The sequence below is a fragment of the Pleurodeles waltl genome, chromosome 4_2, assembly GCF_031143425.1.
Source record: "Pleurodeles waltl isolate 20211129_DDA chromosome 4_2, aPleWal1.hap1.20221129, whole genome shotgun sequence".
NCBI classification, from domain to species: Eukaryota; Metazoa; Chordata; class Amphibia; order Caudata; family Salamandridae; genus Pleurodeles; species Pleurodeles waltl.
The window spans coordinates 587,042,562-587,070,047 of NC_090443.1; the positions used below are offsets into that span (position 1 = coordinate 587,042,562).

General features: G+C 46.5%; 1 protein-coding gene across 2 annotated transcripts in view; it reads left to right on the forward strand.

Moving 5' to 3' along the window:
• The window catches only part of PTBP2 (polypyrimidine tract binding protein 2), a 135,413-nt gene that overhangs the window by 23,031 nt on the left and 84,896 nt on the right, over positions 1-27,486 (forward strand). For both annotated transcript variants that reach the window (XM_069232134.1, XM_069232135.1), the window contains exon 3: positions 13,632-13,707. In XM_069232134.1, the coding sequence (XP_069088235.1) occupies positions 13,632-13,707 (76 nt within the window). The remainder of the gene's footprint in view (positions 1-13,631; positions 13,708-27,486) is intronic.

The following is a 27,486-nucleotide window of genomic DNA, read 5'->3' on the forward strand; positions in this document are numbered from 1 at the left end:
AGTCAATCCAGTGTCGACGGCCCGCCCGCCCAAGGCGAAGGAGCTACGTGTGCAGTGTCTGAAAGGAGTAGTTTGTGAGCGGGGCATGGTAGTGCTGAAATTCTTCCTGGACGGCTGCTGTACCAGTCGCATGGGAACCATCACCCCCTGTAGTTCTGGGATGTAGCCAGAGCCCCGTTGTGGGTGCAGTAGGTGTGCCAGTGTGCAGCATGTGCGATCACTGTCTCTGCATTGGTAGACACGAGTGTGCTTACTCAGATGCACAACCTCTCACTTTGCAAATTAATGGAACTCCTCAAGCAGGGCCGACCAACATTATGATTGCATCTGCTGAGAATGCTGGGCAGTATTATTATCCTGCAATTCGTTTTCAGTTTGAGTGAGGGAATTCTGAATGTCTCAGAGAATGCCAGAATGTTTTGATATAGGCTTTGAAGGCCTCCCACAGGGTGGTCTGTGTGGACAGATAGCCCACATTAAGTTCAAAATATTCCACAATAGCAGCCCTAAGTTCCTTATGGAATGTGTCATCCAAGAGTGCATTACATGGAAATCGCCTGTGGCGTTCAGTTTGGGTGCCCAGCGAAAGCTCCAGGGTCCAACTGAACAGTGGAATGGTCGGATAATTTACGGGGTAAGTGAACCACAAACTCCAGCCAGGAAAGAGTTCGGGCAGACAAGAGCCAATAACTGATGCACATCCAGGTATTATGCAGGACTGAATAGAAGGTATAGCTTGTGGTGTCTGCATGGAGATGTCGCCGGGCATCCCGGAGGAGGTGCGTGACACAGATTTTGCAAATGAGTAGGTGTGCACCCAGATTGCTGCTGGGGGCCTGGGTAGTGGAGTCCAGATATGGGTTCACTATCGTATTTAAGTCACACCCTAGTACAATGTAGTCCGCATCTGCCCGTCCCAAGAGGGCGAGTACTTCTTGAAAGAAATCAGCAGCGTCAACATTAGGGTCATAAATATTGAGTAGAAATACACAGTGTCCTGCTGGGAGTCCCGATACTGCCACATAAAGGCTCTCAACGACTGCAAAGGTGGTACTAGGTGTGACGGACACTGACCTGTGAATCAGGATGCGCACACTCCGGGAGTAGGTGATGTAATTAGAAAAATACCTGTGGGGGCCCCATGCGGAAGCATAGGTGCGTGGGTGTCCAGGGGAGAAGTGCGTCTCCTGCAGAATGGCAATCTGGACGTTATGCAGTACAAGGTACTGGAGGATTTGTTTACTTTTTGTGAGGGTTGTTAATGCCCCGGACGTTCCAAGAAAGCAGAGAGAGAACTCTGGATATGAAGCATGTCACGTGCCATACCCAGTGGAGCCTAAGGGTCGTAGTGTGCTAGCTTCTGTTATGTGTATGGACGTATTGATGCCTGAAAAGGAAACCAAAATGAACTAGCCTTATACAACCAAGCTTTCGTGTGCTACTCCCTGGTACCCACGATTACCTCATGTCCAAGAATTGATGAACTTAGCCTTTGATGCAGCGCGATCGACCCTAAGAAATGCTCTCATATGCACCCATGCAAAATGTGAAACTGAACCTGTAATCAATCCTGGTTGTCACGTTTGCAAATTGTTTGCTCCTACGTAATACTTTACTTTACAGAGCCTCTTTTTAAGTCAAGCATAGCAGCATGCAAGTGCTGCTCTTCTCGACATATGATCTAGTTTGTGGGCTTTAACCATGCTCATCTCGCTCCCATCACTTTCATTGGTTCCTGGGCCTGCCTTTCAAAAATCCCTTGATGTCGTTGGTAAATACTTTACGTTTGTCCTACCTTGAGGCTGGTTTGTTATCGCATTAGAGACTGACCCTGTTACATGGATTATTGCACAATCGGCCATGTAACTTAGCCTCGCTGCCTCATGCTGCGTGGCTGTTATGTTATTTCTTCTTCTTCCTTGTTTTCGGGCATTGTGCTGTTTCTTTGCAATGTCTGTGGGATCTCTTTTTAATTATTAAGTTTAAAAAAAAAATGTTTAGAGTTTTATGTAAAGCAAACTCGACAACAAGATATTAGAATGCATCTTTTTTTTTTTCTTCAGTTTTATATAGCGCGAACTCCATACAAAGTATTACAGTGCTTTATATGAGCACCTGTTGCATTACACAAGAACACATTCATTTTGGTAGCAAAGGACAGATTTTGTGATTTGCCCAGAGATAGATAGATAGATATAGATAGATAGATAGACAGATATATATATATATATATATAGATATATATATACTCTTAGAGCGCAAGACAAAATTGTGACGACAGTGCAAATGTGCAAGTAAATTCAGTAGATGAGAGTTCTGATTTGAGTTCATCAGCTGATGAGGCTTCTTCAAATAAACTGGATTTTCACGGGGAAATGCGACTACTACAATAAGTCACGCCACAATCAAACAGGAACAAAGGATGAGGTCGAGGAGGCGCAAGACGTGGAGGGGGAAGAGGAAGAAATTACAAACATCTAGATTAGAGGGGGATTCTCAATTTGATAACTCTAACATCATTGTAAATATTTCTAAGGTTCAATTGACCCAGAATCAAGAACGCATTCTCAACTTAGGGTTGAGTTTCTGTCCTGATGTGCATTGGGATTATGTTGACACAAGAATAGAACTATACAAATTCACACGCAAGTTGCGTTTAATGAAACATTTCTCTAACAAAACACGAGCTAATTTATCAGGGTCTAACAGAAATGGGGATAATTTTTCTTGGTTCCATATCAATGATGTTCCTGATTTATTAGAGATTGGTGATCTGATCAATACAGGAGATACCATGAGTAACATCAGAGGTACTGACAATGAAATTTTGAAAACTATGGGATTTACAGTATATCGCACTACTTCTAGTGCATTAAAACCGTCCAGTAGATTTAATCCACAGCTACCCACTGGTAATTTAATTGACACCTTTTATGAACTAGTAGTTGATGATATTGATCATTTTCGCACTAATTGGAATGGTAATAAATCAAAAAGATCTAAGGGAACCAATTTTTCAGCTACAGATTGGAAAGAATTGAATGAATTGAAATCCAATAATACGATTGTTATTAAGCCCTCCGATAAAGGAGGTAACATCGTAATTATGGATGTAGAGAGTTATGTCAAGGAGGCTCATCACCAACTATCTAACAGGAATCATTATGAAAAATTAGGCAGCAATCCCACCATTGAATACCAAGTTATTTATTGGGAGATGCTAGATACATCGTGTACTAATGGCCTCATTGACCAGAATGAGTATCTTTACTTGAAGGTTGAATTTCCTAAAATTCCCAGCATTTATTTCCTACCAAAGATTCATAAAAATAAGAAACATCCTCCTTGCCGTCCTATTGTCAGTATGAATTCCTCCCTTCTAGAAAATACTTGTTATTTGGACCTCTTCCTATGTCCCTATGTAACTGAACTGCCCTCTTATCTGCGAGATACTAATGACTTTTTAGCCAAGATACATAATATTCCATGGCAATCTAGTTTTTTACTGGTTACCATGGATGTGACCGCCCTTTATACCTCTATCATGCACGAATATGGTATTCAGGCCTGTAGACACTTTTTGGGTACCCGCAAAATTTAATTCTTTCAACAAACTAACATGCTTTTGACCATGCTGAGATTCTGCCTCACCCATAATGTTTTTCTATTTGATAATCAATTTTAACTGCAGAAACGGGGGACAGCAATGGGAGCTTCATTTGCTCCCACATACGCAAACCTGTATATGGGTTGGTGGGAGAAGGAAATAGCTTGGTCTGATTCCAATAGCAAGTATATGTAACAAGTTGTGTTATGGGTCAGATATATTGATGATCTCTTTCTCATTTGGGATGGTGATGAACATTCTTTGGCACAATATGTTAATATACTCAATAACGAGTTCAATATCCATTTGGATTTGAAATATAGTGCTCATACCATAGAATTTTTAGATGTTCAGATAACCGTCCACAATTAAACCCTACAAACTACTATATTTCGGAAACCAACTGCATGTAATTCCATTTTACATGGGAATAGCGGTCGTCCTAAAGCTCTAAAATGGAGCATTCCATATAGTCAATTTCTACGGGCCCGTAGAATTTGTTCTAATGATGAATGTTTCAGTATTGAAATTGCTACTATGACACAGATTTTTACAAAGAGGTTATCCCCGGAAGCTCTTACATGATGCTCATTTGAGAGTATTAAATATGTCTAGAGAAAAATTGCTTTTTAAATCAGGATGTATAAATGATAACTGGCAAGATGATAGATCCCCTCCTAGGTTGTTTCTTGAATTTAATTCTCAATATTCCCAATTGAATAGTATTATACGAAAAAATTGGCATGTTTTGAGACATGATTCCTCGATTAAAGAGAGTATAGGTTTACATCCTCAGATTACATATCGTAAAACTCAGTCATTAGGTGATCACCTCACTAGAAGTCTATTCTGTCCTAAAATCAATCGATCCTGGCTATCTCAGAAAAGTCTAGGTTTTTGGAAATGTGGGCATTGTAAATCTTGTACATATGCGCATAATACCCATTCATATATGACATTTGAGGGCAGAGTTTGCAAAATAACAGATCGCATTACTTGTGACACTGAGTATGTTGTATGTGATTGAATGTGGCTGCCATAAAAAATATGTAGGCAGCACTATCCATAAACTGAAAGTGAGGTTTTTACAACATCTCAGAGCCATTAAAAACCACGATCCATCATATCCCTTAGCCAAACACTTTTGGGATGTTCATGAAGGTAATTGCAGCTCTCTGACATTTTATGGGATAAAACCATTGCTGTCAACCCTCGGTGGGGGTGGGGGGCAATAGAACTGCTCTGTTAAGACAAACTGAATCAAGAATGATTTTATTATTAGGTTCTGAAAACCCGTGGGGACACAATTTGGATGCAGAACTCCATGTACATCTGTGACCATTTAAACTTTTGCAGTCTCTACTTACAAACAATGAAATTCTTATGTATATTAAGTGGTATTTCATATTAGGATGAACTTTTTGATTTTGTGATGGTGAATATGGATACCGGACTATGAAACAGACATTTTTTAAGGGGTATGTAGATAATCTTATACATACCTTTTACACTTAGATCACTATTTTTTGCACTACAATGAAATTATTTTTTATTAGCACATTTGGGAGATTGATAGGCGGTCTGTTTTATGTCCATGTTTATATATTGAATTGGTTTTTCCTCTTCCTGTCTTCTTAGATAGAGATTTGTTTGTTTGAACCATATGACCCACTTTATAGCTAGATTCTCCCTATTGATGCATTATTAACATTGAATAAGGTTACAGCTTTTCCTGCAGATTATCTACATTTTAGTCCATACATGAATTTGGTATATTGTTGTGGTAAATTGAGATTTTATTGTTGATATTAGTTATGACAATATCTATATTCATTAATTCATATTAATCCTTTTTAACATCTTTCTTATCAGCTCTTTTATATACATGTGGGAATTATTTATCCTATTTATATAATATATATATTGATTGTATTGACAATTTGATATCTATTTTATATACTTATCTATTTATATATACATTATTTCTAATAGTGATGTTAAAAACTATGTACAATTCAAAGAAAAATATGCATATATATAGTTTCCCATTTTCTTTGTATATTGTTGCCAATAATTGGAATGATGGATGTTTAAAAATGGTTAAAAATGTTTAAAAAGGTTTACAAAGGTTTAAAAATGATTAGTTTTGGAATAGGCTGTTATAAGGGATCATAGGAGACATATATAGTGGAGTATTTATAATCGAGACTCAAGTGTATGGACAAGAATTGATAGTTTGAATTGAAGATTGTGACGCTATAATATGGCCGCCGTGTTGCACAGTTTGTTAGTCATGTTGCTAAAAATTGAAGGACTAGAACATTTAAATACATAGGTGTAAAAATGTCTGCCAATGTCCAGTTGAAGGCTTTTGCCGAAACGCGTCGACATTTGGCCGGGGCAGCGTGTGTTAGTTGTTCTTTTTGGGCACTTAATTGATTAATCATTTTGTATGTTTTTTAAAGTGCCGTTCACTTATTATTTGTTTGAACTTTCTCAAATAAATGGAGCCGACGATCTTCTACTTGATTGATTTTTGAAATTTTGCTAATTTTCTACCCTTTACGAGCGTTTGGATATTGTGCAGCCTGTTGGTGCCTTATCAGGCTGCACCGTTTTTTGAAGAACAAAAAAAAAAAAATGTGTGTGTGTGTATATATATATATATATATATATATATATATATATAGTGCTTTGTAATACAGGTTCTGCCATTTCATAGCACTGCAAAGCAAGTACCATTCTTAACAACATCACTAAAAATTTATTTGCATCGCCCTTGCAGAGTTGAAGTGGAAATGCTATGTCAGAATTGTAATCTGTGACATTCCTGTTTTGTCAAGACCTCTGTAGTGGGGGAACTAACCAACTGACTTGAGTAGAGCTTAACACTATCAAAAGCACGTGCTACTGACTAACCTCTGGAGTGTCACCAACCAAGCACATCGGTTAGTTCTAGGCAATAAGGTAGCGAAAGGTGTGTCTCCAAAAATGTGGAAAAAAAGTTGTGACTCCACACCCAAGTATTTCATGGCCTCAATCTTGATGACAAAAAAATCTAGCTTTTGGATGTCAATAGGGCGTCTTCAAATGAAGTTCAGTTAGTAGAGACAGCTATTTACCTAATCCTGTAGTGCAAAAAAGATAAGGTGCCGCAGTGAGAGGAGCAGCGTATCATAGGGCTTAAAAGTGGAGCAAACTCCATATCCTCCTCTCAGGTTTCACTGGTGTAAGGAAATGCCTCCTTGGCATGGTTACCCCCTGACTTTTTGCCTTTGCTGATGCTATGTTTTGAATTGAAAGTGTGCTGAGGCCTGCTAACCAGGCCCCAGCACCAGTGTTCTTTCCCTAACCTGTACTTTTGATTCCACAATTGGCACACCCTGGCACCCAGATAAGTCCCTTGTAACTGGTACCCCTGGTACCAAGGGCCCTGATGCCAGGGAAGGTCTCTAAGGGCTGCAGCATGTATTATGCCACCCTAGAGACCCCTCACTCAGCACAGACACACTGCTTACCAGCTTGTGTGTGGTAGTGAGAACAAAATGAGTAAGTCGACATGGCACTCCCCTCAGGGTGCCATGCCAGCCTCTCACTGCCTATGCAGTATAGGTAAGACACCCCTCTAGCAGGCCTTACAGCCCTAAGGCAGGGTGCACTATACCATAGGTGAGGGCACCAGTGCATGAGCACTGTGCCCCTACAGTGTCTAAACAAAACCTTAGACATTGTAAGTGCAGGGTAGCCATAAGAGTATATGGTCTGGGAGTCTGTCAAACACGAACTCCACAGCACCATAATGGCTACACTGAAAACTGGGAAGTTTGGTATCAAACTTCTCAGCACAATAAATGCACACTGATGCCAGTGTACATTTTATTGTAAAATACACCACAGAGGGCACCTTATAGGGGTGCCCCCTGAAACCTAACCTACTATCTGTGTAGGCTGACTGGTTCCAGCAGCCTGCCACACTAGAGACATGTTGCTGGCCCCATGGGGAGAGTGCCTTTGTCACTCTGTGGCCAGTAACAAAGCCTGCACTGGGTGGAGATGCTAACACCTCCCCCAGGCAGGAGCTGTAACACCTAGCGGTGAGCCTCAAAGGCTCACCCCTTTGTCACAGCACCGCAGGACACTCCAGCTAGTGGAGTTGCCCGCCCCCGGCCCCCACTTTTGGCGACAAGGCTGGAGGAAACAAAGAAAACAACAAGGAGGAGTCACTGGCCAGTCAGGACAGCCCCTAAGGTGTCCTGAGCTGAGGTGACTCTAACTTTTAGAAATCCTCCATCTTGCAGATGGAGGATTCCCCCAATAGGATTAGGGATGTGACCCCCTCCCCTTGGGAGGAGGCACAAAGAGGGTGTACCCACCCTCAGGGCTAGTAGCCATTGGCTACTAACCCCCCAGACCTAAACACGCCCTTAAATTCAGTATTTGAGGGCTTCCCTGAACCTAAAGATTTAGATTCCTGCAACTACAAGAAGGACTGCTGAGCTGACAAACCCCTGCAGAGGAAGAACAGAAGACACCAACTGCCTTGGCCCCAGACTTACCGGCCTGTCTCCTGCCTTCCAAAGAAACCTGCTCCAGCGACGCTTTCCAAGGGACCAGCGACCTCTGAATCCTCTGAGGACTGCCCTGCTTCGAAAAAGACAAGAAACTCCCGAGGACAGCGGCACTGCTCCAAAAGAACTGCGACTTTGTTACAAGGAGCAGATTTAAAGACCCCTGCAACTCCCTGCAAGAAGCGTGAGACTTGCAACACTGCACCCGGCGACCCCGACTCGACTGGTGGAGAAAAACCAACTCAGGGAGGACCCTCCTGCGACTCTACGACTGTGAGTAACCAAAGTTGTCCCCCCTGACCCCCCACAGCGACGCCTGCAGAGGGAATCCCCAGGCTCCCCCTGACCGCGACTGTCTGAACTCCATTTCCCGACGGCTGGGAAAGACCCTGCACCCGCAGCCCCCAGCCCCTAAAGAAACGGAACTTCTGTGCAGGAGTGACCCCCAGGTGGTGGCTACCCCGAGGAGCCCCCCCCCCCTTGGCTTCCTGCATCGCTGAAGAGACCCCTTGGTCTCCCATTGAAAACTGAAGGAAACCCGACGCGTGTTTGCACACTGCACCCGGCCGCCCCCGCGCTGCTGAGGGTGTACTTTCTGTGCTACTTTGTGTCCCCCCCCCCCCCCCCCCCCCCCCCCCCGGTGCCCTACAAAACCCCCCTGGTCTGCCCTCCGAAGACGCGGGTACTTACCTGCTGGCAGACTGGAACCGGGGCACCCCCTTCTCTCCATTATAGCCTATGTGTTTTGGGCACCTCTTTGACCTTTGCACCTGACCGGCCCTGAGCTGCTGGTGTGATAACTTTGGGGTTGCTCTGAACCCCCAACGGTGGGCTACCTTGGACCAAAAGCTGAAACCTGTAAGTGCCTTACTTACCTGTTGAAACTAACAATAACTTACCTCCCCCAGGAACTGTGAAAATTGCACTAAGTGTCCACTTTTAAAACAGCTTATTGTGTTTTAGGTAAAAAGTATACATGCTAAAGTAATGATTCAAAGTTCCTAGAGTACTTACCTGCAATACCTTTCAAAAGAGCTATTACATGTAAAATTTGAACCTGTGGTTCTTAAAATAAATTAAGAAAAGATATTTTTCTATAACAAAACCTATTGGCTGGATTTGTCTCTGAGTGTGTGTACCTCATTTATTGTCTATGTGTATGTACAACAAATGCTTAACACTACTCCTTGGATAAGCCTACTGCTCGACCACACTACCACAAAATAGAGCATTAGTATTATCTCTTTTTGCCACTATCTTACCTCTAAGGGGAACCCTTGGACTCTGTGCATGCTATTCCTTACTTTGAAATAGCACATACAGAGCCAACTTCCTACAACTGGTGTCATGGCTTTGACAGTCCCCTTGCAGGTGCCACATCTGGAAGCTCTGTCTAAAACAGTGCTTGAATAGCACTGTTTCCTATTTGAAGAGGCCCCACCTCGAAAACCGCCCACAGTCACTGTCTTGGGCGGAGAGTACTCCCTATCACCCTCTGGACTGCTGTGTATAATATCATAGCCAGGCTGTAGGAATGAGACAAAAACACTCCCAAGATGGCAGCCTTGTTGTGTTCTCTCTCCTGCAGCGATAGGCCAAGGAGGGTTGCTGTGACAGCTGGCATACAACCACCTCACTCCAAACCAAAACACATAGGTAAAAGACATTGCCCTTCATTATGTCCCTGGCGGTCTTCTGACTGCCTGGATAATGTGGTGATATGACCGCCGACAGGCTGGCGGTACATACTACCACATTATGAGATTGACAGGTTGGCTGCAGCCAACCAGTCACCTCACCACTCATAGCGCCTGTCATCCGTAGGCGACTCCCCCAAACACCCCTGACCCACCCGATAAACATACAAACTAACCCCGCCAATCCACTCACTCACCCCATACATACACACCTGACCCCATACGCACACACCCCATACGCACACACCTCCCTCCTTCACTGTCACATCGCGCCTCACCCCCCTCACCGCATACACGCCCGGACACCCACACGCACCCAGCATACACCCATTCACGTAAACTGACATACATGCATTCATTCACGTAAACTGACATACATGCATTCATTCACGCACTGGCATACATGCATTCATTCACGCATACTTCCAGACATGCTCACGCACATTCTTACACACAATCACACTGACATGCAGATACTCACTCACTTCACCATTCTCACACGCATTCACTCGCACGCATACACCCACGAAAAACAACACACATAGACGCATTCACACACCCCTCCTCATTCACGCACACAACAATCCGCGCCCCTATCCCCTGTCGGAAGCCTGACTTACCTTGGGGGAGGAGGTCGCCTGGCAGGGAAGGGGCAATGCTACCACTTGCAGCACCCCGCCAGCAGAACACCGCCAGACTGTTACTTCGCAAGACCTCTGCGACTCCCTCGCCACCCTTTTCCATCGTAAGATCACGGAAATCCACAATAGCTTCAATTCCTCGCCTCTCACTACCACCGCGGCCACCACTAACCCCAATGTACCCAGCCCTCCTGGACCAACATCAACGACGAGGACATCAAACCATGAGCACCATCCACTCCAGATCTCCCTCCGACCCCTCCCCCACCATGTCTTCAACAAAGCGAGCCCCGTCATCACCTCCCTTCCCCCGAACTCCGTATGATCATCAATAGCTCCTTCAAGACCGACACTTTCCCGGAGAGCGGGAAGCATGCCAAAGTCAACGCCCTGCTAAAGAAACTCAAAGCGGACCCCCAAAGACCTCAAGAATTACCGGCCCATCTCCGTCCTTCCCTTCTCCGTGAAGGTCATTGAGAAGATTGTCAACGGCCAACTGACCCGCTTCCTGGAGAACAACAACCTGCTGGACCTCTCCCAATCCGGATTCCGTGAGAACCACAGCACCGAGACCACCCTCCTCGCCGCAACCAACACCATCTGGACCATGCTCAACAAAGGCGAAACTGCGGCCCACATCCTCCTGGACCTCTCGGCTGCTTTTGATACACTCTGTCACCACACCCTCTGCACTCGCCTCTACGACGTCGAGATCCGCTATAAGGCCCTGGACTGGATCACACCCTTCCTCTCCGGCAGAACTCAGAGAGTTAGTCTCCCTCCCTTCCTGTCGGAAGCCACCAAGACCATCTGCGGCATTCCCCAAGGATCTTCGCTCAGCCCAACCCTTTTTAACATCTACATGGCACCACTCGCCAACATTGTCCGATCCCACAACCTCAACATCTTCTCCTACGCCGCCGACACCCAGCTGATCCTCTCACTTACCAAGGACACCGCCACCGCCAAAACCAACCTCCCCGACGGACTGCATGCCATCACCAACTGGATAGAGAAGAGCCGCTCAGATGTAACTCAGAGAAGACAAAGATCCTCGGCTCTAACAGATCCGCATGGGACGACTCCTGGTGGCCAGCCACTCTAGGAACCGCACCAACACCCACCACCCACGCGCGCAATCTAGGTTTTATCCTAGACTCATCGCTCACCATGACCCAGCAAGTCAACGCTGTCTCATCTTCCTGCTTCAGCACTCTCCGCATGCTTCGCAAGATCTTCAGATGGATCCCCACCGAAACCAGAATTATGGTCACCCATGTCCTCATCAGCAGCAGACTGGGCTATGGCAACGCGCTGTACGCGGGCACCATAGCCAAGATCCAGAAGAAACTACAACGTATACCGAACGTCTCCGCACACCTCATCCTCAACATCCCACGCCGGGACCACATCTCAGCCCACCTCAGTGACCTACACTGGCTTTCTGTCACCAAGAGGATCACCTTAAACTCCTCATCCACGCCCACAAAGCTCTCCACAACGCGGGCCCTGCCTACCTCAACGAGTGACTCACCTTCCACACTCCCGCCCGCCAACTCCACTCCACCAACCTCGCCCTCGCACCGTCCCTCGCATCCATCGAACTACAGCAGGCGGCAGATCCTTTTCCCACCTCTGCCCCAAGACCTGGAACACCCTCCCCGTCCACCTACGACAGACACAGGACCTCCTGACCTTCAGGAAATGCCCCAAGAACTGGCTATTCGAGCAGTAGCAGTTCTTCCCCCTACCCTCCATCATCAGCACCTTGAGACCCTAGCAGGTGAGTAGCATGCTTTTCAAATAGATTTTTTTGACTGACTGGTCATAATACGGCTGGCTGCGTTCTACTGGCCTGGCGGTGCTGGTGGTAGCAGCACCAGCTTACCACCGTCCACCACCATGAGCACTGACGGATTTCCGCCCTTATTATGGCGTAAGTCAGCAGTGCTCATAATATGGCAGATGGATGGTAGCCGCGGTGGCAGTATGTTGGCAGCCATCACTGCGGTGGTAGGTGGTATGTACCGCCAATGTTAAAATGGGGGCATTATTCACGAACTACACCAGTAGCTCTAACTCTCACAAATTCAAGACCTATTGCATTGCAAGTGCTTGTTTATCTTTGTCACATATGAGAGCACCTTATGTGGGTTCAGGGTTCAGGTTAAGCGCGGTACAAAAACATCATTTTTTTTTTTTTTTTTTTAAATGGTCTGTAATCTTGAACAATATCTTGAAGTATAAAGGCATCATTTAGGGTACACAGGACAGCTAACTTATGTCTTAATTTACAAATTAAAGTCTCGCCGGGGCAGTTGGAATGTTTTTTAAAGGTCTCCTTTTGAAAACCTTTGCTTTTAATAAGCACCTCTCAATGAAGTGATATATATTTTAATGTACTAAGGTGAAACGATTCTGCATGTTAAATATACTTTTTGAATTATGTAGAGATTTAACATTTGTTTGTTGCAACATATGGCAAACATTTTCTGACCTCAGCTCATGCGTGGACCCTTGGAGCCAAGCCAGCCGGTTGTCTTGGCATTTACTGTTAATTTGTTGGCACAATGACCTTTACTTATGTGAGCCCCAGACCTCAAGATGAGGTAAGTACAAGCCGAGCCTACACCCAGCCTATGGATCAGAATGGTATGTCTTTTTATTCTGCCCCCAAAACTGTTCTTTTGCACAGACGGCCACTAAGTGAGCCCTGAAGAGGGAAGCAGCTCTTGTGTTTTTTTTTTTTTTTTTTTTTTTTTTCCCTTATGCCTAGCCTCTGTGCGGAACATTATGTTACAGAGCTTGCATGTCTGCTCGGGGTACTGGTGCTTTTGTAGCTCAGTGGTCAGTCATTTAGGCGCATCACTGGTTTATTAATATTCTGAATCTGACATCTGTGCTATTTGGGGGGGAAAAAATCAGCAGGAAGATAGTATCAATCAATTAAATGTCAAAGGTAATGTGTTTTTGTTAATATTCATAATTGGATTTTGTTCTGAGGTTGAGTGAAGATGCTTTGTAGAAGCTCCTTGTTTTTATTATGCTGTATTCTTCAAGCTCATTCGACTATAGAGGAATGCATTATGCAATATATATATTTTTTCTTTTCTTACAGAGAGGATCAGACGAACTACTATCAGGAAGTGTGCTTAACGGGCCCAATACTAATATGAGTAGCATCGTTGTTACGGGCAAGTAATCTGTCTATATTCAGCCTCCTCCTTCAAACTTGAGATGATAGAGTACAAGGCCAGCATATAAAAGTAAATGGTTATCATGTAGATAGGCCAGAGATATAGGACAACATATTTTATGTGCAGATCAGATCAGCAAAATTAGATTATCATGCCATGTTCTGCATGTTTCACCTGATTGTTCATACTTCTGAAGGGGAAACATTTACTTGGGATCGCAAGGAGCTCTGTTGCCAACGAGTTTACGTGTCCTTTTTTTTTTTTTTTCACACAATAGATTGTAGATATCAGTTGGAAATAATATTGATTCCATAATAGTACACACAAGAGGATACTTCGAATAGTGTGTCCCAGTGCCTGTGCTAAAAAGGCTGCACTCCACCACACGCCAAGGTTATTTATTGCTGTCCTTTTGAGAGCAGTATCTAGTTACTCTTTGCGTCACATCTTGTCTGCGGCGCACTAAGTATCAGTGTAGGAAGTTGTCTCTGTATGCACTATTTCAAAGTAAGGAATAGTATGCACAGAGTCCAAGGGTTCCCCTTAGAGGTAAGATAGTGGCAAAAAGAGATAATACTAATGCTCTATTTTGTGGTAGTGTGGTCGAGCAGTAGGCTTATCAAAGGAGTAGTGTTAAGCATTTGTTGTACATACACACAGGCAATAAATGAGGAACACACACTCAGAGACAATTCCAGGCCAATAGGTTTTTGTTATAGAAAAATATATTTTCTTAGTTTATTTTAAGAACCACAGGTTCAAATTCTACATGTAATATCTCATTTGAAAGGTATTGCAGGTAAGTACTTTAGGAACTTTGAATAATCACAATAGCATATATACTTTTTACATAAAACACATATAGCTATTTTAAAAGTGGACACTTAGTTCAATTTTCACAGTTCCTGGGGGAGGTAAAGTAATGTTAGTTCTTGCAGGTAAGTAAACCACCTACGGGGTTCAGATTGGGGTCCAAAGTAGCCCACCGTTGGGGGTTCAGAGCAACCCCAAAGTCACCACACCAGCAGCTCAGGGCCGGTCAGGTGCAGAGTTCAAAGTGGTGCCCAAAACACATAGGCTTCAATGGAGAAGGGGGTGCCCCGGTTCCAGTCTGCCAGCAGGTAAGTACCCACGTCTTCGGAGGGCAGACCAGGGGGGTTTTGTAGGGCACCGGGGGGGGGGGGGGACACAAGCTCACACAAAAACTACACCCTCAGCAGCACGGGGACGGCCGGGTGCAGTGTGCAAACACGCATCGGGTTTTCAATAGGTTTCAATGAGAGACCAAGGGGTCTCTTCAGCGATGCAGGCAAGGGGGGGGGGCTCCTCGGGGTAGCCACCACCTGGGCAAGGGAGAGGGCATCCTGGGGGTCACTCCTGCACTAGAGTTCCGATCCTTCAGGTCCTGGGGGCTGCGGGTGCAGGGTCTTTTCCAGGCGTCAGGATTTTGGATTCAGACAGTCGCGGTCAGGGGGAGCCTGGGGATTCCCTCTGCAGGTGTCGCTGTGAGGGTTCAGGGGGGACATCTTTGGTTACTCACAGTCCCGGAGTCGCCGGGGGGTCCTCCCTATAGCGTTGTTTCTCCACCAGTCGAGTCGGGGTCGCCGGGTGCAGTGTTGCAAGTCTCACGCTTCTTGCGGGGATTGCAGGGGTCTTTAAATCTGCTCCTCTGGAAACAAAGTTGCAGTCTTTGTTGAACAGGGCAGCTGTTCTCGGGAGTTTCTTGGTCTTTTGGAAGCAGGGCAGTCCTCTGAGGATTCAGAGGTCGCTGGTCCTGGGGAAAGCGTCGCTGGAGCAGTTTTCTTCTGAAGGAGGGAGACAGGCCGGTAGGGCTGGGGCCAAAGCAGTTGGTGTCTCCGTCTTCTCTGCAGGGGTTTTTCAGCTCCGCAGTCCTCTTCTTCGTAAGTTGCAGGAATCTGATTTCCTAGGTTCAGGGGAGCCCCTAAATACAGGATTTAGGGGTGTGTTTAGGTCCGGGAGGGCAGTAGCCAATGGCTACTAGCCCTGAGGGTGGCTACACCCTCTTTGTGCCTCCTCCCAAGGGGCGGGGGTCACATTCCTATCCCTATTGGGGGGGATCCTCCATCTGCAAGATGGAGGATTCCTAAAAGTCAGAGTCACTGCAGCTCAGGTTGCCTTAGGGGCTGTCCTGACTGGCCAATGACTCCTCCTTGTTTTTCTCATTATCTCCTCCGGCCTTGCCGCCAAAAGTGGGGCTGTGGCCGGAGGGGGCGGGCAACTCCACTAGCTGGAATGCCCTGTGGTGCTGTAACAAAGGGGGTGAGCCTTTGAGGCTCACCGCCAGGTGTTACAGCTCCTGCCTGGGGGAGGTGATAGCATCTCCACCCAGTGCAGGCTTTGTTACTAGCCACAGAGTGACAAAGGCACTCTCCCCATGTGGCCAGCAACATGTCTCGAATGTGGCAGGCTGCTAAAACCAGTCAGCCTACACAGGTGGTTGGTTAAGGTTTCAGGGGGCACCTCTAAGGTGCCCTCTGGGTGTATTTTACAATAAAATGTACACTGGCATCACTGTGCATTTATTGTGCTGAGAAGTTTGATACCAAACTTCCCAGTTTTCAGTGTAGCCATTATGGTGCTGTGGAGTTCGTGTTTGACAGACTCCCAGACCATATACTCTTCTGGCTACCCTGCACTTACAATGTCTAAGGTTTTGCTTAGACACTGTAGGGGCACAGTGCTCATGCACTGGTGCCCTCACCTATGGTATAGTGCTCCCTGCCTTAGGGCTGTAAGGCCTGCTAGAGGGGTGACTTGTCTATACTGCATAGGCAGTGTGAGGTTGGCATGGCACCCTGAGGGGAGTGCCATGTCGACTTACTCGTTTTGTCCTCACTAGCACACACAAGCTGGCCAGCAGTGAGTCTGTGCTGAGTGAGGGGTCCCCAGGGTGGCATAAGATATGCTGCAGCCCTTAGAGACCTTCCCTGGCATCAGGGCCCTTGGTACCAGGGGTACCAGTTACAAGGGACTTACCTGGATGCCAGGGTGTGCCAATTGTGTAAAACAAAAGTACAGGTTAGGGAAAGAACACTGGTGCTGGGGCCTGGTTAGCAGGCCTCAGCACACTTTCAATTCAAAACATAGCATCAGCAAAGGCAAAAAGTCAGGGGGTAACCATGCCAAGGAGGCATTTCCTTACAATCAGTCTTACAGAATACAGAAGAAACGTATAACTCCATCCCCCAACATGCACACGAGGGGGGACCCCCACACAAATCTTTCAAACACTTTGCAAGCTATAAAGGAACACAGTGATAAGTTAATTAAAACGTTTCAACAGCCAAATAAACAGAAATTGCTCTCATTGATGGACATACCTGCCTGCTTTGGAAATGTGACTCAAGCTGGATGCACCATACCCTGTGAGAATGCTCGTGCCTTGGGTTCCACAGCCCGGTTGGTGGGAGCTCATCTGTCTGAGCAGGTGCAAGTTTGGTGGGCGGAGCACGTGTGGGGAAAAAAAATGTGACTGGCTTGATAGCGCACTGCCAACAAAAAGCACATTTCTAGATTACACTTGGCTGGCACTCTCTCACAGTGACACTTGCATGCGAGGTGAGCCACGGCACAGCAATTTGGATGATGAGCTGGCCACCCGCCGCCTCAGACTCCTGGCTGCTGCAACAGTCCCCAAGCAAACTGGCACGGTGCGCTGCTGGGCATCACACTCAGCAGAAACGAGCTGCTGCACAGTGGGCTCCAGCGGTGGCCACCTTCCTATAGGGTTGGGTCCGGCGGTCTCCAGGTCATCGCTGATTTAAATTTACAGCCACAAACTTAACTGCAGTTGGCAGCAGGACGTGGCATCGTGCGGTGCCTATGCCTGATTATGTCACTCACCCTGAGTTGGCTGATCTGCCTTAGTAGTAGCCATTGGGCACTGCCTCAACGTGACATCAGTCAGAATGTATTGCGCACCACGGGGGAATCTTATCCTTTGATATGTTGCAGTAGACAGAGTTGGCAGCTACTAGTGCAACCAGCCTCCAAGCCTGCCAGTGCGCAAGCCACTCCAGCGTAGCAGCACTAACTGCTTGACAGCCGAGGCACTATGCCTGTAATGCGTGACAGTGCATTTCAGTGCAGTGATGCAGACCACCGCACTGAAATGCATTAGTTTAACACCTGATGCATGATAACTTGGCAGGGTTGGATAGCTACAACATGGCCTGGGCAGAGATGTGTAATCTGCACAGAGATCTGGCCACACTCTTTGTAGATGAGAATCAGATTGGAAGAGGCGGCTGCACTGTGAGTGGTTTTGTGGGAGCACTGTAAAGATTTTCTCAGCATTGGAGCATTAGGTAACTTAGTCTGCAGTAAAGAAAGATTCCATTGCAAATCATAATGTGAGTTGTTCTCAAAAGCAGCAGCCATTTGGGACTACAGGGAGTGCAGAATTATTAGGCAAGTTGTATTTTTGAGGATTAATTTTATTATTGAACAACAACCATGTTCTCAATGAACCCAAAAAACTCATTAATATCAAAGCTGAATATTTTTGGAAGTAGTTTTTAGTTTGTTTTTAGTTTTAGCTATGTTAGGGGGATATCTGTGTGTGCAGGTGACTATTACTGTGCATAATTATTAGGCAACTTAACAAAAAACAAATATATACACATTTCAATTATTTATTATTACCAGTGAAACCAATATAACATCTCAACATTCACAAATATACATTTCTGACATTCAAAAACAAAACAAAAACAAATCAGTGACCAATATAGCCACCTTTCTTTGCAAGGACACTCAAAAGCCTGCCATCCATGGATTCTGTCAGTGTTTTGATCTGTTCACCATCAACATTGCGTGCAGCAGCAACCACAGCCTCCCAGACACTGTTCAGAGAGGTGTACTGTTTTCCCTCCTTGTAAATCTCACATTTGATGATGGACCACAGGTTCTCAATGGGGTTCAGATCAGGTGAACAAGGAGGCCATGTCATTAGATTTCCTTCTTTTATACCCTTTCTTGCCAGCCACGCTGTGGAGTACTTGGACGCGTGTGATGGAGCATTGCCCTGCATGAAATTCATGTTTTTCTTGAAGGATGCAGGCTTCTTCCTGTACCACTGCTTGAAGAAGGTGTCTTCCAGGAACTGGCAGTAGGACTGGGAGTTGAGCTTGACTCCATCCTCAACCCGAAAAGACCCCACAAGCTCATCTTTGATGATACCAGCCCAAACCAGTACTCCACCTCCACCTTGCTGGCGTCTGAGTCGGACTGGAGCTCTCTGCCCTTTACCAATCCAGCCACGGGCCCATCCATCTGGCCCATCAAGACTCACTCTCATTTCATCAGTCCATAAAACCTTAGAAAAATCAGTCTTGAGATATTTCTTGGCCCAGTCTTGACGTTTCAGCTTGTGTGTCTTGTTCAGTGGTGGTCGTCTTTCAGCCTTTCTTACCTTGGCCATGTCTCTGAGTATTGCACACCTTGTGCTTTTGGGCACTCCAGTGATGTTGCAGCTCTGAAATATGGCCAAACTGGTGGCAAGTGGCATCGTGGCAGCTGCACGCTTGACTTTTCTCAGTTCATGGGCAGTTATTTTGCGCCTTGGTTTTTCCACATGCTTCTTGCGACCCTGTTGACTATTTTGAATGAAACGCTTGATTGTTCGATGATCACGCTTCAGAAGCTTTGCAATTTTAAGAGTGCTGCATCCCTCTGCAAGATATCTCACTATTTTTGACTTTTCTGAGCCTGTCAAGTCCTTCTTTTGACCCATTTTGCCAAAGGAAAGGAAGTTGCCTAATAATTATGCACACCTGATATAGGGTGTTGATGTCATTAGACCACACCCCTTCTCATTACAGAGATGCACATCACCTAATATGCTTAATTGGTAGTAGGCTTTCGAGCCTATACAGCTTGGAGTAAGACAACATGCATAAAGAGGATGATGTGGTCAAAATACTCATTTGCCTAATAATTCTGCACTCCCTGTATTTTCTTCAAAGGGGAAACACTCTTGCTAGGATTACTTCCACACGAAAATCACCGCACTAGTGTTATTAACCAACATGTAGAGGCTTAAAGATGTTCAGCTCCGCTTTAGGATGAAACAGCCTTTTAGTGAACATGTTTTACGATGTAAGTGTAATTTCAGTAACAGGGTAGTAAAGTCAGCCCTTGCCAGTTTTTTTCCTTTTAGTTGTATTTTGTGATTTCATATGTCTGCGTCAGTTTATTAAACAAGCATTGGCAAAGCCAGTTGATACCACCTTTTAGATGTGAATGCATATTTAATATTTTAGCCTTTTTTTGTGTTAGCACTAGCAGAGAAAAACGTAGAAGTGAAGTGGTGTGTGTAAGGAAATGCCTCCTTGGCATGGTTGCCCCCTGACTTTTTGCCTTTGCTGATGCTATGTTTACAATTGAAAGTGTGCTGAGGCCTGCTAACCAGGCCCCAGCACCAGTGTTCTTTCCCTAACCTGTACTTTTGTATCCACAATTGGCAGACCCTGGCATCCAGATAAGTCCCTTGTAACTGGTACTTCTAGTACCAAGGGCCCTGATGCCAAGGAAGGTCTCTAAGGGCTGCAGCATGTCTTATGCCACCCTGGAGACCTCTCACTCAGCACAGACACACTGCTTACCAGCTTGTGTGTGCTAGTGAGGACAAAACGAGTAAGTCGACATGGCACTCCCCTCAGAGTGCCATGCCAGCCTCTCACTGCCTATGCAGTATAGGTAAGACACCCCTCTAGCAGGCCTTACAGCCCTAAGGCAGGGTGCACTATACCATAGGTGAGGGTACCAGTGCATGAGCATGGTACCCCTACAGTGTCTAAACAAAACCTTAGACATTGTAAGTGCAGGGTAGCCATAAGAGTATATGGTCTGGGAGTCTGTCAAACACGAACTCCACAGCACCATAATGGCTACACTGAAAACTGGGAAGTTTGGTATCAAACTTCTCAGCACAATAAATGCACACTGATGCCAGTGTACATTTTATTGTAAAATACACCACAGAGGGCACCTTAGAGGTGCCCCCTGAAACTTAACCGACTATCTGTGTAGGCTGACTAGTTCTAGCAGCCTGCCACAAACCGAGACATGTTGCTGGCCCCATGGGGAGAGTGCCTTTGTCACTCTGAGGCCAGTAACAAAGCCTGCACTGGGTGGAGATGCTAACACCTCTCCCAGGCAGGAATTGTCACACCTGGCGGTGAGCCTCAAAGGCTCACCTCCTTTGTGCCAACCCAGCAGGACACTCCAGCTAGTGGAGTTGCCCGCCCCCTCCGGCCAGGCCCCACTTTTGGCGGCAAGGCCGGAGAAAATAATGAGAATAACAAGGAGGAGTCACTGGCCAGTCAGGACAGCCCCTAAGGTGTCCTGAGCTGAGGTGACTCTAACTTTTAGAAATCCTCCATCTTGCAGATGGAGGATTCCCCCAATAGGGTTAGGATTGTGACCCCCTCCCCTTGGGAGGAGGCACAAAGAGGGTGTACCCACCCTCAGGGCTAGTGGCCATTGGCTACTAACCCCCCAGACCTAAACACGCCCTTAAATTTAGTATTTAAGGGCTACCCTGAACCCTAGAAAATTAGATTCCTGCAACAAGAAGAAGGACTGCCCAGCTGAAAACCCCTGCAGCGGAAGACCAGAAGACGACAACTGCCTTGGCTCCAGAAACTCACCGGCCTGTCTCCTGCCTTCCAAAGATCCTGCTCCAGCGACGCCTTCCGAAGGGACCAGCGACCTCGACATCCTCTGAGGACTGCCCCTGCTTCGAAAAGACAAGAAACTCCCGAGGACAGCGGACCTGCTCCAAGAAAAGCTGCAACTTTGTTTCCAGCAACTTTAAAGATCCCGGCAAGCTCCCCGCAAGAAGCGTGAGACTTGCAACACTGCACCCGGCGACCCCGACTCGGCTGGTGGCGATCCAACACCTCAGGAGGGACCCCAGGACTACTCTGATACTGTGAGTACCAAAACCTGTCCCCCCTGAGCCCCCACAGCGCCGCCTGCAGAGGGAATCCCGAGGCTTCCCCTGACCGCGACTCTTTGAAACCAAAGTCCCGACACCTGGGAGAGACCCTGCACCCGCAGCCCCCAGGACCTGACGGACCGGACTTTCACTGGAGGAGTGACCCCCAGGAGTCCCTCTCCCTTGCCCAAGTGGAGGTTTCCCCGAGGAACCCCCCCCTTGCCTGCCTGCAGCGCTGAAGAGATCCCTAGATCTCCCATTGACTTCCATTACAAACCCGACGCTTGTTTCTACACTGCACCCGGCCGCCCCCGCGCTGCTGAGGGTGAAATTTCTGTGTGGACTTGTGTCCCCCCCGGTGCCCTACAAAACCCCCCTGGTCTGCCCTCCGAAGACGCGGGTACTTACCTGCAAGCAGACCGGAACCGGGGCACCCCCTTCTCTCCATTCTAGCCTATGTGTTTTGGGCACCACTTTGAACTCTGCACCTGACCGGCCCTGAGCTGCTGGTGTGGTGACTTTGGGGTTGCTCTGAACCCCCAACGGTGGGCTATCTTGGACCAAGAACTGAACCCTGTAAGTGTCTTACTTACCTGGTAAAACTAACAAATACTTACCTCCCCTAGGAACTGTGAAAATTGCACTAAGTGTCCACTTTTAAAACAGCTATTTGTCAATAACTTGAAAAGTATACATGCAATTTTGATGATTTGAAGTTCCTAAAGTACTTACCTGCAATACCTTTCGAATGAGCTATTACATGTAGAACTTGAACCGGTGGTTCTTAAAATAAACTAAGAAAAGATATTTTTCTATATAAAAACCTATTGGCTGGATTTGTCTCTGAGTGTGTGTACCTCATTTATTGTCTATGTGTATGTACAACAAATGCTTAACACTACTCCTTGGATAAGCCTACTGCTCGACCACACTACCACAAAATAGAGCATTAGTATTATCTATTTTTTACCACTATTTTACCTCTAAGGGGAACCCTTGGACTCTGTGCATGCTATTCCTTACTTTGAAATAGCACATACAGAGCCAACTTCCTACATTGGTGGATCAGCGGTGGGGTACAAGACTTTGCATTTGCTGGACTACTCAGCCAATACCTGATCACACGACAAATTCCAAAATTGTCATTAGAAATTGATTTTTGCAATTGGAAAAGTTTTCTAAATTCTTAAAAGACCTGCTAGGGCCTTGTGTTAGATCCTGTTTAGCATTTCTTTTAGAGTTTAAAAGTTTGTTAAAAGTTTGAATTAGATTCTAGAACCAGTTTTAGTTTCTTAAAAAGTATTCCAACTTTTAGAAGCATAATGTCTAGCACAGATGTGAATGTGGTGGAACTCGACACCACACCTTACCTCCATCTACAGATGAGAGAGCTAAGGTCACTCTGTAAACTAAAGAAAATAGCAATGGGCCCCAAACCTACCAAAGTACAGCTCCAGGAGCTTTTGGCAGAGTTTGAAAAGGCCAACCCCTCTGAGGATGGCAACTCAGAGGATGAAGATAGTGACTTGGAGGGAAATTCCCCCCCTCCAGTCCTACTTAGGGAGAGCAGGGCTTCTCAAGCCCTGACTCCACAAATAATAGTCAGAGATGCTGGTTCCCTCACAGGAGGGACCAACAACTCTGAAATCACTGAGGATAACTCCAGTGAAGAGGACATCCAGTTAGCCAGGATGGCCAAAAGATTGGCTTTGGAAAGACAGATCCTAGCCATAGAGAGGGAAAGACAAGAGATGGGCCTAGGACCCATCAATGGTGGCAGCAACATAAATAGGGTCAGAGATTCTCCTGACATGTTGAAAATCCCCAAAGGGATTGTAACTAAATATGAAGATGGTGATGACATCACCAAATGGTTCACAGCTTTTGAGAGGGCTTGTGTAACCAGAAAAGTGAACAGATCTCACTGGGGTGCTCTCCTTTGGGAAATGTTCACAGGAAAGTGTAGGGATAGACTCCTCACACTCTCTGGACAAGATGCAGAATCTTATGACCTCATGAAGGGTACCCTGATTGAGGGCTTTGGATTCTCCACTGAGGAGTACAGGATTAGGTTCAGGGGGGCTCAAAAATCCTCGAGCCAGACCTGGGTTGACTTTGTTGACTACTCAGTGAAAACACTAGATGGTTGGATTCAAGGCAGTGGTGTAAGTAATTATGATGGGCTGTACAATTTATTTGTGAAGGAACACCTGTTAAGTAATTGTTTCAATGATAAACTGCATCAGCATCTGGTAGACCTAGGACCAATTTCTCCCCAAGAATTGGGAAAGAAGGCGGACCATTGGGTCAAGACAAGGGTGTCCAAGACTTCAACAGGGGGTGACCAAAAGAAAGGGGTCACAAAGACTCCCCAGCAGAAGGGTGATGAGACAACCAAAACTAAAAATAGTAAAGAGTCTTCTACAGGCCCCCAAAAACCTGCACAGGAGGGTGGGCCCAGAGCCTCTTCACAAAACAATGGGTACAAGGGTAAAAACTTTGATCCCAAAAAGGCCTGGTGTCATAGCTGTAAACAGCATGGACACCAAACTGGAGACAAGGCCTGTCCCAAGAAAGGTTCCACTCCAAACTCCCATCCAGGTAACACTGGTATGGCTAGTCTCCAAGTGGGATCAACAGTGTGCCCAGAGCAAATCAGGGTTCACACTGAAGCTACTCTAGTTTCTGAGGGTGGGGTGGATTTAGCCACACTAGCTGTCTGGCCGCCTAACATGCAAAAATACAGACAGCAACTCTTAATTAATGGAACTAGAATAGAGGGCCTGAGGGATACAGGTGCCAGTGTCACCATGGTGACAGAGAAACTGGTTTCCCCTGGCCAATACCTGACTGGAAAAACTTACACAGTCACCAACGCTGACAATCAGAGAAAAGTACATCCCATGGCAATGGTTACTTTAGAATGGGGAGGGGTCAATGGCCTGAAACAGGTGGTGGTCTCCTCAAATATCCCAGTGGACTGTCTGCTTGGAAATGACCTGGAGTCCTCAGCATGGGCTGAGGTAGAGCTAAAAACCCATGCAGCAATGCTGGGTATCCCTGAACTGGTGTGTGTGAAAACAAGAGCACAGTGCAAGGCACAGGGTGAAAAAGTAGAGCTGGAGTCTGGAAAAATGGCCCAGCCTACCAAGAGAACAGGAAAGTCAGTTGGGAAACCAACTGCAACACAGCAAAAGAAAGGGAACCTCTCTTCTCAGGAAGAAGTTCTGCCCTCTGAGGGAACTGAGCCTTTGGAGCTTGAACCTTATCAGGTTGAGCTCTTAGGCCCAGGGGGACCCTCAAGGGAAGAGCTGTGTAAGGGACAAGAAACCTGTCCCTCTCTTGAAGGCCTTAGGCAGCAAGCTGCTGAAGAGTCCAAAGGCAAGAAAAATGGAACACATAGGGTCTATTGGGAAGATGGGCTCCTGTACACTGAGGCCAGAGACCCCAAACCTGGTGCCACTAGGAGAGTGGTAGTGCCTCAGCTGTTCAGAGAGTTCATCCTAACATTGGCCCATGACATTCCCCTTGCTGGACATTTGGGACAAACCAAGACGTGGGAGAGGTTAGTCAACCACTTCTACTGGCCCAATATGTCCAGCATGGTTAAGGAGTTTTGCCTCTCCTGCCCCACCTGTCAAGCCAGTGGTAAGACAGGTGGGCATCCAAAGGCCCCCCTCATTCCACTTCCAGTGGTGGGGGTGCCCTTTGAAAGAGTGGGTGTGGACATAGTTGGTCCACTGGAACCTCCCACAGCCTCAGGAAATATGTATATCCTGGTAGTAGTGGATCATGCTACCAGGTATCCTGAAGCTATTCCCCTTAGGTCAACTACTGCCCCTGCAGTAGCCAAGGCCCTCATTGGTATCTTTACCAGAGTGGGTTTCCCTAAGGAGGTGGTGTCTGACCGAGGTACCAACTTCATGTCAGCATACCTAAAGCACATGTGGAATGAGTGTGGAGTGACTTACAAATTCACTACACCATACCATCCACAAACTAATGGCTTGGTTGAGAGATTCAACAAGACATTAAAGGGCATGATCATGGGGCTCCCAGAAAAACTCAAAAGGAGATGGGATGTCCTCCTGCCATGTCTGCTTTTCGCTTACAGGGAGGTACCACAGAAGGGAGTAGGGTTCTCACCCTTTGAACTTCTGTTTGGTCATCCTGTAAGGGGACCACTTGCCCTTGTTAAAGAAGGCTGGGAGAGACCTCTCCATGAGCCTAAACAGGACATAGTGGACTATGTACTTGGCCTTCGCTCTAGAATGGCAGAGTACATGGAAAAGGCAACCAAAAACCTTGAGGCCAGCCAACAGCTCCAGAAGTTTTGGTATGACCAAAAGGCTGCACTGGTTGAGTTCCAACCAGGGCAGAAGGTCTGGGTTCTGGAGCCTGTGGCTCCCAGGGCACTCCAGGACAAATGGAGTGGCCCTTACCCAGTACTAGAGAGGAAGAGTCAGGTCACCTACTTGGTGGACCTGGGCACAAGCAGGAGCCCCAAAAGGGTGATCCATGTAAACCGCCTTAAGCTCTTCCACGACAGGGCTGATGTCAATCTGTTGATGGTAACAGATGAGGATCAGGAGGCAGAGAGTGAACCTCTCCCTGATCTTCTGTCATCAGACCCAAAAGATGGTACAGTAGATGGAGTGATCTACTCAGACACCCTCTCTGGCCAACAGCAAGCTGATTGTAGGAGAGTCCTCCAACAGTTTCCTGAACTCTTCTCCTTAACCCCTGGTCAGACACACCTGTGTACCCATGATGTGGACACAGGAGACAGCATGCCTGTCAAGAACAAAATCTTTAGACAATCTGACCATGTTAAAGAAAGCATCAAGGTGGAAGTCCACAAGATGCTGGAATTGGGAGTCATTGAGCGCTCTGACAGCCCCTGGGCTAGCCCAGTGGTCTTAGTCCCCAAACCTCACACCAAAGATGGAAAGAAAGAGATGAGGTTTTGTGTGGACTACAGAGGGCTCAATTCTGTCACCAAGACAGATGCCCATCCAATTCCAAGAGCTGATGAGCTCATTGATAAATTAGGTGCTGCCAAATTTCTAAGTACCTTTGACTTGACAGCAGGGTACTGGCAAATAAAAATGGCACCTGGAGCAAAAGAAAAGACAGCATTCTCCACACCTGATGGGCATTATCAGTTTACTGTTATGCCCTTTGGTTTAAAGAATGCCCCTGCCACCTTCCAAAGGTTGGTGAATCAAGTCCTTGCTGGCTTGGAGTCCTTTAGCACAGCTTATCTTGATGATATTGCTGTCTTTAGCTCCACCTGGCAGGATCACCTGGTCCACCTGAGGAAGGTTTTGAAGGCTCTGCAATCTGCAGGCCTCTCTATCAAGGCATCCAAATGCCAGATAGGGCAGGGAACTGTGGTTTACTTGGGACACCTTGTAGGTGGAGGCCAAGTTCAGCCACTCCAACCCAAGATCCAGACTATTCTGGACTGGGTAGCTCCAAAAACCCAGACTCAAGTCAGGGCATTCCTTGGCTTGACTGGGTATTACAGGAGGTTTGTGAAGGGATATGGATCCATTGTGACAGCCCTCACTGAACTCACCTCCAAGAAAATGCCCAAGAAAGTAAACTGGACTGTGGACTGCCAACAGGCCTTTGACACCCTGAAACAGGCAATGTGCTCAGCACCAGTTCTCAAAGCTCCAGATTATTCTAAGCAGTTCATTGTGCAGACTGATGCCTCTGAACATGGGATAGGGGCAGTTTTGTCCCAAACAAATGATGATGGCCTTGACCAGCCTGTTGCTTTCATTAGCAGGAGGTTACTCCCCAGG